Raw genomic sequence first — 14,294 nt, 5'->3', positions numbered from 1 at the left:
TGAGATGATAGCTTTTTATTCTGAACACTCATCCAGCTCTATTAATAAAAATAAGTAAGATTGTTGATGTCATCGAAGCTCAAGGACTGTTTCTGCATTTCTGACTGCAAGGATAAACTCTGGACAAGATGTGACTTTCAGCCCAAACACTCTTTGTAAAAAGAAACATGGAGTGTTTATCTAAACCTGATGTCTCTTGAAGGGGATGGACTAAAGAAGATGTCAACCTATCGTTGTCCTGGATAAGGAAAAGCTACAAGAGGGGGCAAAAAGTGAGTTTCAACACTGTTCTGACTGGTCCAACATCCATTCCTCTTCTTTTTCTTTGTTTACCTCTGGGTTCATGAGTTTACATGCCAATTCCATTACAGGGATTAAAATAGTTTGTCCAGTCCATCGTCAAACTCAACTTCCCTCGTCCTTTTCTCTCCTCTTAACCCCTTACACCACTTATGGGTCCCAGAGCTGGGTTAGGGGATTACAGGACAAGCACTCTGCCATTTGAGCACCCGCGGAGACATGAGGCAGCTGCGCTGAAGAATGTTCCACTGAGAAATCCTAGCATTAGTGAAAGCTGAAGTTTGATCAATGGCTGTGGCGCGTGTCAGCACTGGTGAATACTCAGGGGGGGATAGAGGATCAAGATGTGTGATGGAGTCAGATTGAGGGTGTGGGTACCTTTTCAGCTGTCGCTTGTCAGGGTGTCACAGGTGAGTGGCAGGAGGTAGAGTTGGAGATACAGACAGAGAGGCTGGACCATCTCTATCATGGAATCTGTTCAAAATGTGGTTCACCAGACTTTGAAAAGAAAATGCACACAATTTGAAAAAGAAAAAAAGATTTCTTAGTTTTAGTTGATGTATTTTAGTTCATTAAGATTTGTCTCTTATCTTTAACATGTCAGATAACTTAGCAAAATGATGAAAAAAGGTTGAAACTACTGTGCATCCATCTAGAAAATGCCATGTTTGACTCAGCCTTGTTGGCATTTTTAATTCAAGGAAATCTGCTTCAGAAGGATGTTTTGTTTTTAAAGGAATGTGGATGTGCTGCTGGCAAAAGTAAAAAACAGAAAAAGTTGGCATTTGTAGAAAAATATAACCCTGTTATACTTCAATTATCGTGAATGTTTAAAAGCAATTTTTTTTATAAATGAACAGCTTAATGGCCACAAAAACCTAAAGGGTAATTTTCTAAGCACCACGTTGAAAGTTGAGCTTTAACAAGCTTCAACAACAGCTTTGATCATTAACCCTGGAGACACTATAGCGAATTTGGCTGCAGTTTTCTTTTAAGTGATTACACATTTATTAATTGTTTATTTATGTATCTTTCTTTTTTTTGCTGCTTTTAGAAAAAAAAATTACAACACCCCCCCCCCCCCCCAAAAAAAATAAATAAAAAAAAACAAAAAACAAAAAACTGCTAAATAAATTCACACAACTGATTCATCACCAGTAGGGTTAGGGTAATGCATATTTTAAGCTTTTTCAAGCCAAGAGCCCACCTCTGCACTACCACTACCTTCAGAACCTAAAAGGGGCAACTGTTGCAGTTCTTCATGTGACCACTAGAGGCAGGTTTCAGAATGAAACCTAAATTTTAAACTTAAACGTTTCAAATTTTAAATAATCATTTAAAGCAATCTTACTGGTTACAAAAAAGTTAATTGATTTATTTTTTATATATCAACAGTACAGGAGGGGATTTAGTTTTATTGGAGCTCAAATTTGTTCCCAATGGAGGGGTTGTTTTTTTGTGGCTGGTCATTTTTGGGTTAACTAGTCACGGTCAGGTAAGCAGATGATAAATGCAGGGAAGAACCACACATACAAAGACGTAAAAACATCCCAAGAATGTGTATACAAAACACATAACTCCTAATATATAGCGACAGAGAACTAGGGAGGAAACAGGACGAGTTAACATTGAAGGCTCATGAAGAGTTTCTTAAATGCAACGTGGCTGATCAGCAAAGTGTAGGTAATTCTGACTGCTCCACAGAATTCACAGGTGAATTAGCAGTCGTAGTCATAGTCAGCCTGCACAGAAGCCCAAGAAAATGCAAATGTTAGAATTAAGAAAAAAATCTAATCAAGCAAAACTGGAGCAGTATTGTTGAGCTGGGAGGAGTCAACTCTTGTGGAGACAGACCCCTCACTGCAAGCTTTATTTTTATCAATACGTGACACCAGAGGTCATCAGTCCAGTGTAGACTGTATATGTACATAAACTTCATCACAGGTGTGTCCACATTTTTTGCAAAAGGGGCCAGATTTTGTGGGATGAAAATGCGCAAGGGCCAACCAGTCGGGCTACATTATTTGACACCTTACAATAACAATAAAATGCAAACAAACTGTGTGATGACAATTTTTTGCAATATTATTTTTCCACATAGAAAATTATTATTTTTAAATAAATTTTCATCAAATTTACTGTGAATGTTGAAAACTAGAAAAAAATCCATAAAATAAAGTCTATATGGAAAAAAAAACTTTAATCGACCAAAAACTGGATTTACATTAAATATTTACTTATTGTTCACTATTTAATGGTCACTGTAAATTTTAAAACTTATATCATGTGAACAGGAAAATGACAATTATCGCATTCAGAATTACAAACCACAGTGGTTTTGATCACAGAATGTGAAGGCGAAGGTTGTTTCCCCAAGTTTACAACAGCTTATGACATAATTTAGCCAATTACAACGAATAAATCTGGGTTCTTGGAGACTACTGGGGGCCGCATATTATTGATGTTATGTCAGGAGCCTTAGGGCCAGTAGAAAGTGGGCCGCATTTGGCCCACAGGCCGAACTTTAGACATGCCAGCTTTAACTCAACAGCAAGGATTTTAGATGAACATTCAATGTTTCCTATACATTTTTAAGTGGAAAGAAGCACAATCAGGCTGCACGGTGGCGCAGTGGTTAGCACTCTTGCCTCACAGCAAGAAGGCCCCTGCTAAAGTCCCGGCTGGAGGACCTGAAACAGAAAATCAATGGGGGACCTATCTGTGTGGAGTTTGCACGTTCTCCCCGTGTATGCTTGGGTTCTCTCCGGGGTCTCCGGCTTCCTCCCACCTTCCAAAAACATGCTTCATAGGTCAATTGGCAACTCTAAATTGTCCCTAGGTGTGAATGTGAGAGTGAATGGATGTTTGATATGTGGCCCTGCGACAGACTGGCAAACAGGGTGTCCCCTGCCTTCGCACTCAAGTGGCCGGGATAGGCTCCAGCAGCCCCATGACCCCAAAAAGGATAAACGGTAGAAAATGAATGAAAGAAGCACAAAACAAGAATGTTATATAAAGGTTTTTATATAAAACTCAAGTGTGGAATCATCACAGAAACAAAAAATATGGTTCTTGCAAAAGGTACACCTCATTGTCTTATGACAGTCTGGATTCTGAGGGGCAATATAAGAAGAAAAGGATGTTTAATGTTTTAGAAAGCAAAAGGCTAAAAATTCACAGATTTAGCATTTAAAAAAACACTAGAGCCACCGTTCAGTCGACTGTGAACTCTTTTGTATCCCAAAGTATTTTGGGGTCAAATGCAAGATCATGTGTCAATGAAATGAAAGTTTTGTGTAGCTGCTAAATGTTGGTACCCGCTAAATTACTGTGGATTCCTTTCTACCGGTTTCACAGAGTCTCAGTCCGTAATGTGAAGCTTGCATTTCTGTGGGTCTTAGCCACCTTCTGTTGGTAATCTCCGGCGGAACTGAGGGAGCTGAAAGAGGCTGAGCCCAGTCAATAATTGGGAAGAGGAATCCAAAGCGCAGTTTAAGATCTAGCATCCGACTATAGAAACAAAAAAAACAAAAAAAGTTGCAATCATGGGAAACCTACTTAGACAACTTTGTGAGATGTGCTGAAAGAAAACATTTTTATGGGCAATGCAAGCAAATCTCGGAAATGCAGTTTTTCAAAATCCACTAAAAAAGAGAACATAGCCTTAATTTGTGGCAATGTTCATTTGTGACAATGTGTAATTTATAAGATGAAGTAATGTTAGATGCATTCAACCATCAGCCTGAGAATTATACTGAACTTCATTGTCTCTCTACAGAACATTTGCTTCTGTGTTTCCCTTTTCCTTTGCAAATTCACTTTCCATCCATTTAATCTTGAGTTGCTGTTTTTGAACGAGGTCATGACAATCCATGTGTCCTTCTCTCTTTTAAAACTTTATATGAAATGAGATTGATTATGCAGGATCAGAGCTAAAAATGAACCCATAATCTTGTTTTTCAATCTTGTTTTCATTTCGGAGGTTGAGGTCTAAACTAACTCCAGTTTAGTCTTGTCTTGAGGGCTGGCTTGTCTGCCGATTACATCACCCTTGTATAAGACAAAAATCAGATACATGTAATCTTTACAATAATACATTTAGCTCTAAAATTTGGCTCTTCACAAAAAATAATGTGAAGGGAAAAAAACTACAGTATTTCTGTGGTCATTTTCTCAAATTTTCTTCTGGTTTATGCTTGTCATAAATATGAATCGGGTGAAAATAGATAGAAAATGTATTTTTTGAACTCTGAATTTCATGCCAATGTGTGCAGATCATTGAAAAGACATTCACATGTTGTGAAAAACAACTGCGACAATTTTATAACTTTCAATTTAAAGAGGATTAAAAACTTTCCAAAAGCCACACTGAGAGGTGTGTAAGTGAGCCTCCCTGTGTTTATTTAGCAGATTCTTGTTTATTTGGTTATTTATTATGGTGCAACATTTGTTCGCGCATTAACCAGCAATTATTAGAATTTTGAAAGATAAAAAATGTAATTGAAACAACAATTTCATGCATATCCCTTGTGTAAAATCTGACAAAGAAACAATGTGTGCGTGACGGGTTTCTGCTGAAACCTTGATGGCTTCACTGATGGTGTTGACATGAAATGAAACCAGTTCCGACCCAGTAACAAGAGTCATGCAGGAATTATGTTCTCGAACGTTTGAGACCCGAAGAACGTTCCAGAATGCATTAACTCCAGAGCACAGAGGACAAGAACGTTCCAAGAAAAGCCAATCAGTGTGACTGAAGAGCACATTTAGGCCAAGACAAATAAAATAAATGACTCTTTGATTTTAAATTGTCCATCTAAATATTGAGGTATTACAAAAGAAGATAATTTAAGGTGTGTGGATGTTCAACCATCATTAATTTTCACTTCAAAGTCTTTAAGCTGAGTAAAAATAAGTTTTTTCAGAGCCTTGAACACAAGCCTCTAGCAGACATTTCTGATATTTTTTTGCTATCATTTTTATTTTTACTTGAATGAATAAAAAAATGAAAAAAATAAAAATTTCAAACAATAAATATAAATATAAAACGTTTATCGAATGATGGCTTCTTTAAGTCTCAATTCAGACATTAAGACACGCACTAAAATAAATTATAAATTATATATATAGAAATTATAGCTCAAAATAAACCAAGTTGGGTTTTTTCTTAACCTAACAACGTGGTTCAAAAGGGACTAACTTTTTTCTGGGTTGTTTTAATTCAGAAAATAACAAAAAATATCAGTAAAAAACATTAAAATAATGACCCAAAACATTAGTTTTGATCCAAAACAGTAAACCAGAAATATATTCCAACAGGAAAAACCCCAGAATGGGATAAATAAATAACCCAAGTGAGAGAGCAAGTACCAGGAAAAAGCCTTATTTAATTAATTTTTATTGTTAGATTATTTTACACTATAGCTTATATAATTCAAGAACGTGGTGAAGGTAAAGTTGTTTCACTAGTCTGAACTAAAATATTAATTTTGTCCCCAGTAGTTTAATAATGAAGTTTACTGTTGGAGCTCAACCCTTCAGAGCAGCGTCGTTTTTTTGTAACTATGAATCAAAAAGTTTAAGAAAAAAAAGCGAAACAAACAAAAAAACAAAACAAAAAAAAAACAGGTAAATGAGTGAGGTGTATGCGCTCAAAGTGGGGGCGAATGTCAAACGGGGAGGGGGGAGGGGGGTTATCCAAGGTGTATGGGGAGGTCGGAGACGGAGGAGGAGGAGGAGGAGGCAGGGCGGAGAAATAAAAACTGCGAGGGACCAGAGATGTTTGATCATTTGCGAAGTCTTGTGCGTCCTCCTCACCGCCCGCCCATACAGACTGTTCTGGAGGCTGATAGAAACCCCGCCGCAGAGCGCCGATTGTCCACGGCTCCGTGAGGAGGTGCCACGAAGGGATTAATGAGCCTAAAAAACGCACCAAGTTTCTCATTTAGGCTCATTTGGGCGTTTATTCCTGCGTAAGGCCTGGAGCACTTTTCATTATCTCTTTTTTTTCCTATTGATTTGAGGATACCTGTACCTCTACTGATGGTAAGCGCTCATCCACTGACACCGTCGCGCATGAGTGAGCCACTTTAGATGGAGCAAACCTTTGAAATACCATGCTCAGGAGTCTGGCTTCACCACTCTTAACTTATGTCATGATTTTGCTTCTAGCAGATCACATCACTTCAGTTTTTGTTTTAGAAGAAAAATCCTAAGTTTTAGGACAACGTGAGCGCAAGGCGCGTCAAAGTGAGATAAAAGCGCGCAACCACCAGCCCCGCGATCTCAGCTTTTGGTGCCCTAGACTTAAGCAATGTCAGGATAGTGAGGTCATTTCCAAACAGAGAGTCCGATTTCGTTGCGCTCCATTTTCTGTGGACCAGCAGACACATTTGATTTTCTCTGGGTTTTGTGGCTTTTTTATTTATTTTTTATATTAAGTCCCAAAAAGTGTCTGAATAATTAAACACCTACTTCTTCGTCATGACGCCCAGGTACGAGTAAAACCGCTGGTCGATTGATTCTTCAGATTTGTCCAACGTGATTTAAACTGTTAAAAAAAAGACATTTAGCTTTATATTGATTTGTGCGTAAAACCATGTCCCACTTTGTCTAGTTATGGTATTTGTCAAACTACAAAATAAAAACGTTCATTTTCTTTGTTATATAAAATTAAAACTCATGTTTTAAATGTTTTTTCACCACTGCGTTTGTTGATTTAAAGCCACATTGTGTCGTTTTCGTCCATAAAGCTGCAAAACTGCAACAAAAATGCAACTTGGGGCACATGCCACATCATTTACACATTTCTGTGCATTTCTAAGGAAACCTATAGCCTTCAAATTTGAGCATGGGGACCTTTTTTAAGCACATTAAGAAGATGGTATGCCATATTTAGTGCTTAAATCACTCTTTTTTTTCCTCATTTTTGCAAATCTTTGACCCAGGATCTGACTCCTTAGAAATGATGCATATTTTGCAACAGTTTAAGTGATTGATTTCAGTGCCAGTCAAATCACTTGCCATAATATTTAAGGAAGAGGAAAAACAGGCACACAGCTCATCTTTTACACCATCCTTTGTGCCTTTCAACAAAACTATAAGGCCAACAAAACCGTTAATTTGCTTGGAGTGATCTCACTGACTGTGAATGCATTTTTCAGAAGAGCGAAGGAAAAACAGCAGGCCCTTCTGATTGTTTAAACTCCTTTAGTCTCTGGTAAGTTTAGGTTTATTTTGAAGAAAGCAAACAAGCCATTTTTTATTACTGATCACAAAAACAGTCTGGTTCCTGGGACAGCTGTCATATAGCTGTTTCAGTGCTTACAAGCACCAGCTTCAGAGACTAGAACTGTCTCGCTGAACTTTTTTGCTGCTAGATAAAACGATAAGGTCAGGTGATTTGTCTGTTTCCAAGGCAACCTGCTTCCCTCCAACTTTCTTTCTATTTCTTTCTATCACAACTGTCAAATTCCTTAGAAGACACATCTGAGGAGCCATGTGCAAACTCTGATCACATTATCGCTGGTCAGTTAGAAACAGAAAAAGAAGAAGAGGCAGTTGACTGCTGCGGCCTAATTCCGCTCTGGTCTCCATTTTTTTATTTTCATTTTTGGAAAAAGTGTTCCTGTCTGCTGTTCAGTTTAAAGACTGAGGCCTTTTCTGAAAACGTCTTAATGTGCGGGCTCTGCTTTGCCTTCTCTGGGATTCTGATGAGGGAATGGGACTTACAGGATTTAGTGGAAACTCAAATGTATTTTTATCTCCAAAGTTGAAAACAGGCCAGTGTCTGCTTCGCATCTTCTTTCATCATCATCGCATCACTTTGAGTGTCTGTCTGCTGTAGCCTGCAGCTCTGTCAGTGGCTGGTTACAGTTACAAGATATTCTGTTTGGTCAGTGTTTTTGAGTGCTATGAATCCCTGTAATCATGGGAGAGGCCCTCTCTGTACAATGAACGTTTGTTGTCAGAGATGTTCACGCACAGGCTCACACACTCACTTGCACACACACACACACATCGCAGCACCCCATGGGTAATCGAGCTGATCATGTTCTGAACCCTCCTCTCCCTTCTTTGCCACAGTTCTCACGAATGCGCGAGCTGCGGCACGTGCACGCGAACCGACACATGGATGCGCCGATTCGTTTGTGTGTGCGCACGCCTGCACCTTGGGCCTTTCTTTTTCACACACATTGGATCTAATGTCATGACCGAGAAAGGGGGTGGGGGTCAAGCTGAGGTCAGAGTCTAATGCTGTTCGGAAAAGGGATCCTTGATTGCATGTACAGTGAGCTATTGAGGGGCTGAGTTAATCACACAGATACCAAGCCGGGCATGCTCACACACTGTAAAACACCCATATTTTATGGCCTCACTCTCTTTTACTGCTAATATGCATCCTCTGCGTTGTAATGCTTGGGTGCTCTCCAGCTCAACAAACGATGCCCTACAGTTGGCGTGGTCACTCTGAAACTCAGTAATTTTATTAGTGTGATTCAGCAACGTTTAGCCCTCCAAGTGTCGTGTTCAAATTCAACCATTAGAGCTGTATGACGAGGCTTGTTAAACATGTCTTAGAAGTAGTAAAGTGGTGAGTAGTCTTTTCCTTCTGTTTTATTTAAGTAGGCACCAATTTATCTAATATAATTGCTATGAACTTATTAATTGAATCAGAATTTAGGACTCAAAAAGCTGCAGAATAAAAAAAAAATCTCAACTTCAACAAGAAATAAAGTTACTTTAATTTGGGCGACAAATGAAATGATAAATATATGAAAAGGATGCAGATTTAGGGGTATAATTGTAAAAAAAACAGCAGCTAAGAATTGTCTGAAGTGAGATTAACGCATTAGTAATCTGCTGTCTGTGTTGTGGCACATACCTCCTCACATTCCAGTTACAGTAAATAGCTAGCTTACCCACGAGTCAAAATGATAAGCCTTAAAGAGACACCAGGTTTCTTTCTTACACACAAACTGAAACCGATTGACACACACATTCTCGAGTAACTACCACACCAGTCACAAGTGTTTGCAGCGGCACTCAGCTTTATAGTCTCCCCCTTGTTTTTGACTGTATCTTTCAGGAACAGGGTCACTCCAATGTTCTCCTGCCGCCTCCCCACACCACCTAATATTTCCTGGAAAAACGTGTCCATTGCCTGCTCCCAACAAACATGGACTGTTTTCCCATGCTCTATTTTCTGTCGGTAAGTAAGTGGACCATGGCATTTCAATTTGTGGCATGTGACGTGTTGCTGCATCTTGTATCCCTCCCTCCACACACTCTCTTGTCTGTCCAGTCAAACACTCGTTTATGTGGCATTTGTCCAGACTTGAACTGAAGCACTGTAAGGGGTGTTGGTCGAAGCGCATGTTCTAGGAAGAGCCTTTTCTTTTTAATGTGTTGCCGAAAGTCTCAGGTTTGTCCCACGGCTTGTTGAGGCAGACTGTGAGGAACAATGGCTCCTTATTGAGTCAAGAATTTGTTCCGACCTCAGGGCTGCTTCTTTTATTTGTCTAATCATAGTAGAGGAGACAAGGGGAAGGGGTGGAGCACAGGGGAATGGCCCCACAGTTTGCATTAAAAAAGTAGGGTTCTTGAAACAGCTGTTTACCTTTAGAGGATGTCGCCAAAGATAAACAGCAAGTGATTGGGGAAGGCATTTCTATAAACACGGTAGAAGGAATTATTGAGTTCATTTGAAATAAATTTGATAGGAATGGTTGTAAATCTGTATATTGTGCAAGATTATAGTCCTTGTTATGCACTCTTGCCCCTCTGCTCCATTCAGACCTTTTCTAATCTTTTTGTCTTCTTGTTTCATCTGCCGCTCCCACCAGAGACATCATGATTCCTGGTAATCGAATGCTGATGGTCATTTTAATATCCCAAGTCCTGCTGGGAGAGAGCAACCATGCTAGTCTGATACCCGAAGAAGGGAAAAAGAAAGTACCTGGCCTGCAGGGTCGCTCGACCGCTCAGAGCCATGAACTTTTACGGGACTTTGAGGCCACACTGTTGCACATGTTTGGCCTCAAAAAGCGCCCGCGTCCAAGCAAAGCTGCCGCCGTGCCTCGTTACCTGCTGGATCTCTATCGACTGCAGTCAGGGGAGGCTGAAGACGTAGAGGCACACGAAATTCCTTTTGAGTATCCCGAGAAGTCAGCCAGCCGAGCCAACACCGTGAGGGGCTTCCACCATGAAGGTAAGGGAACTGACAGTTTGCTTCATAAAAATTAATAAAAAATACTACTTAAAGACAAAAAAAACTTCTTGAGGAAACTTTTGCCGCTCACCCATTTTGGCCCCAAAGTTATGAATTAGTGTAGCTGCAGATTGCAAAGCATTCAGGGAAGAGACAAAAAAAAATGAGTCCTTGAAACATGATTGCAAAGCTACTCCACCCATCTCGCCATAACCAAAGAATCTAAGGATGTGGTCACCATACAGTCTACAGATTGGTAAAAAAAAATCTGCTAGACGAGCTCTCTAGGGCCCAATTTGACAGCTGTGTGTGTGTTTGTTTGGTTAGTAGCTGAAGGAGAAGCATACCTTCATATTACTGACTTACACATCTCACTCCACCCAGCAGAACGTGGCTTCAAAACCCCATTTGGCTTGGAACTGTTATGCGTTCCTCTCTTACGTCTCCAGTTTATGTGGAGGGCTCTTTTTTGCAGGACCTTTGGCACTGTGCAATTATCTCTAATGCTACTCTGCAGCCTTCTAAATAAAGAGCCTACTGCCAACAACATGGGTGCCTGGAGAAGACACTGCAGCTCTCTGGAGAGATGGAAAAGCGATTTAGAAGTGTGGCTTCTGATTACTGTGATAACTTAATTTTAAGACAGACTGGGGTTTTGAAGAATTTACTTTTTAACTGAGTTTAGAAAAAATAGATTGACTTGGTGGGGCGTGTTTGAAAACGAAACAAAAAAACTAAATAGAGATGAAAGTTAGAAGTTAACAAATGCAAAGTTTTGTGTTTTTCTGGTGAATTGAGTGAATTAGGGTGGTTTTGGGAGCTACGTTGCTTAGAAGGATAGGAAAAACTAGAGAGTTGGGCTTATGAAATTGACTGCACAATCAACAAATCAATATTAAATAGGTGGAGGAGTTACCTCTGCCCATGATGCTATGAGAACATGTGCCCATGTGAGCTTGTGGATGGGTTTTACCCTTCTCTCCTTTGCAGAACTATGTTAATAATACGTTCTGAAACCCTTTGAGTGGGAGTGCTTGCTTTCATGGAAGCACCATTGTGTGATAGAGTGACTCATCTGTCCAAAGCACAGGGAGGTATTACAGTCTGCAGCAGATGGACAGTGAGTTGAGGAGATGTTTACAGGAAAGGCAAACTTTTCATCCTTAAAGATGGCTTTGACTGCCCTTCGGTAATGGAAAGTGATGTTTCCAGCTGCTTCTTTAGTCAGACATCGGAACACAGAGGTGAGGTGTGTGGATACTTGAAATTCTAATTAGCCAGGCGAAGCATTCTTTCCCACAGGCTTGGAGTAAGTGTAATTCTAGTGCATTGTTTGATTCCTTAATGATTATTCATGATGAAAATGATAAATGTCTTAAGTGAACAAACTACAGTGCTAATCAAAAGCACAGCAGGTTTTAATAATGAGAACCACCTGGGGAAGATTAGGGCTTGGGTGTGAAATAACAGGGGTGGATTGAGCAGGAAAATAGTAGACACAACATTCCTTTCCCCAACAATGGTGATCTTGCCAGAAATCTGCAGACTGTGCGTGGAACAGGGAGCCTTCACTGTGTTTATACTGTAGCTGTGGTACGTTAATCACCACCCTCCTTGTAATGCATGTTTCAGCAAAGTGCTCAGAAAAAGATGCTCGGAGAAGAGCCGGATAATCCTCGAAGAAAGATAAGGAAGTGTGGATGATATATATTTCTTTACCTGGTTACGCTAGAGGCCTAAAGATGTCTAGGCTTATATTATTTGATGTGAGTTAAGCCTGCTTAAGAGTGAGGAGATGAACTGTTTGTCTTGAGTTGCGTAAATGCTCGTAAGCTTCTAAAAAAGTCAAATTTAATGCTACAAGAGTTCACATCAAACACAGCAGAGTTATTCTCTATGCATCAACATACTTTTTTTTCTTGTTTTCAGAGCACATGGAGAGGATACACGAAGTGGATGATGCAGAATCCATCCGTCTTCGCTTCCTGTTCAACCTTAGTAGCATTCCAGAGGACGAGCTGCTGTCTTCCGCAGAGCTGCGACTCTACCGTCAGCAGCTGGGCGAGGCCAACGATGATAGCCCCCTAAACGACCAGGGCCTTCATCGGATAAACATATACGAGGTGCTTAAACCCCCGCGGCCCGGGCAGCTTATCACGCAGCTTCTGGACACCCGGCTTGTGCGCCACAACGCTTCGCGTTGGGAGAGCTTTGACGTCAGCCCCGCTGTGCTACGTTGGACTCGGGAACGGCTCCCTAATTATGGACTGGCTGTGGAGATTCTCCACCTTAATCAGACTCCACACAACCAGCACCGACATGTCCGCATCAGCCGTTCCTTACACCAGGAGCCAGGAGAGGACTGGGACCAGGTACGCCCTCTTCTGGTTACCTTTGGCCACGATGGAAAGGGTCACTCATTGACACGCCGGACAAAACGCAGCCCCAAACCACGAGGGCGTAAACGAAACCGCAACTGCCGGCGCCATACTCTGTATGTGGACTTTAGCGATGTAGGCTGGAATGACTGGATAGTGGCACCTCCTGGTTACCAGGCCTATTACTGCCACGGAGAGTGCCCTTTTCCGCTGGCAGATCATCTGAACTCAACTAACCACGCCATCGTGCAGACACTGGTGAACTCTGTGAACAACAACATTCCCAAGGCCTGCTGCGTACCAACAGAGCTCAGCGCCATCTCAATGCTATACCTAGACGAATATGACAAGGTGGTCCTAAAAAACTACCAGGAAATGGTAGTGGAAGGCTGCGGCTGCCGCTGACCCACAAACTGAAAGCCTCTTCATACTCCGCGGGAGCAGAGAAATGTAATCTCCCAGTCGTGCAAGAGCAATTGTTGCATTTCTTTTCTCAAGTTCTCCCAGCTTGTTCCCAACTCAACTTTTAAGCAGAACTTTGTATTTTGTGCAAAGGTGTTTAATGATTGGTTGATTTGAAGTGGGCGGGGTTAATGCAGCTCTGTCTGTAGGTGCAAATTGACTGAATGGCATTATCTGATGGACCATGTCGTAAAAACAATCGGTTGACATTCTGAAAAAGTCTTTCATGGCCGATTGGTTTCCACTGTTGAAGGAAGACCCTGCTCTAAAAACGACAAATCCAACATGATTCTTCCTTTCCTTCTCCTCAATGAACTGCATTTTCACTTTTTCATTATATATTGTGTAATGTCACAGCAGGAGGACCCAATCAGGACTTCTAATAAGTTTAGTTTCAAAATATCCTAGATTTCTTTCATCTACCTTGTGAAGCCGAAAAAAATGTCCTGTTCCCGTGGAGTATGAAGACCTTTTTTTTTAGAAAAGAAAAAAAAAACCTGTCATTTGGACTGGCAACAAACAAAGCAGAAACAATTCCACCCAAAAACATTTACCATTATTTATAACTTCTATGATCTGTATGTTTGTCTCACTTTTTTCCCTTTTATCATACATTTTGGCAAAATATATATATTTATATCTACATATTAAAGACAAATTGAGCCCTTATTTTAAAACAAAAGCTGTACAACTTTTCATAATGTACATTAGATTGTTTTTTTGTTTTTTTATGGAGAAAATAGTAAAAACAAAGTAAAGTTTATTTACTGGTGATATTTATTGCTTTTGTTTTATACAGAAAAAATAAAACATGAACTGCTTCATTTAAATCAATCGGTCACATCATAATATGTACCCACTTTGTATCTGAAAAAATAAGCAAAGCCTAACACTCACACACATACACGCACACACACATATATATATATATATATACACACATA

The 14,294-nt window shown here is 40.2% G+C and overlaps 1 protein-coding gene across 1 annotated transcript; it reads left to right on the top strand.

Annotated features, from left to right (window-relative positions):
• The first annotated feature begins 5,980 nt into the window (after positions 1-5,980).
• bmp4 (bone morphogenetic protein 4) lies at positions 5,981-14,180 on the top strand. The gene is made up of 4 exons (XM_004082199.5): positions 5,981-6,345; positions 9,389-9,511; positions 10,146-10,510; positions 12,440-14,180. Exons 2-4 carry the CDS (start codon positions 9,405-9,407, stop codon positions 13,291-13,293), a joined length of 1,326 nt encoding a protein of 441 aa, XP_004082247.1. The 5' UTR covers positions 5,981-6,345; positions 9,389-9,404; the 3' UTR covers positions 13,294-14,180.
• The last annotated feature ends 114 nt before the right edge of the window (positions 14,181-14,294 follow it).

The sequence above is a fragment of the Oryzias latipes genome, chromosome 22, assembly GCF_053564925.1.
Source record: "Oryzias latipes strain Hd-rR chromosome 22, Olatipes_Hd-rR_3.1".
NCBI lineage: Eukaryota > Metazoa > Chordata > Actinopteri > Beloniformes > Adrianichthyidae > Oryzias > Oryzias latipes.
Note: the sequence above shows the minus strand (reverse complement) of the source record. Positions and strands in the feature narration are given on the sequence as shown.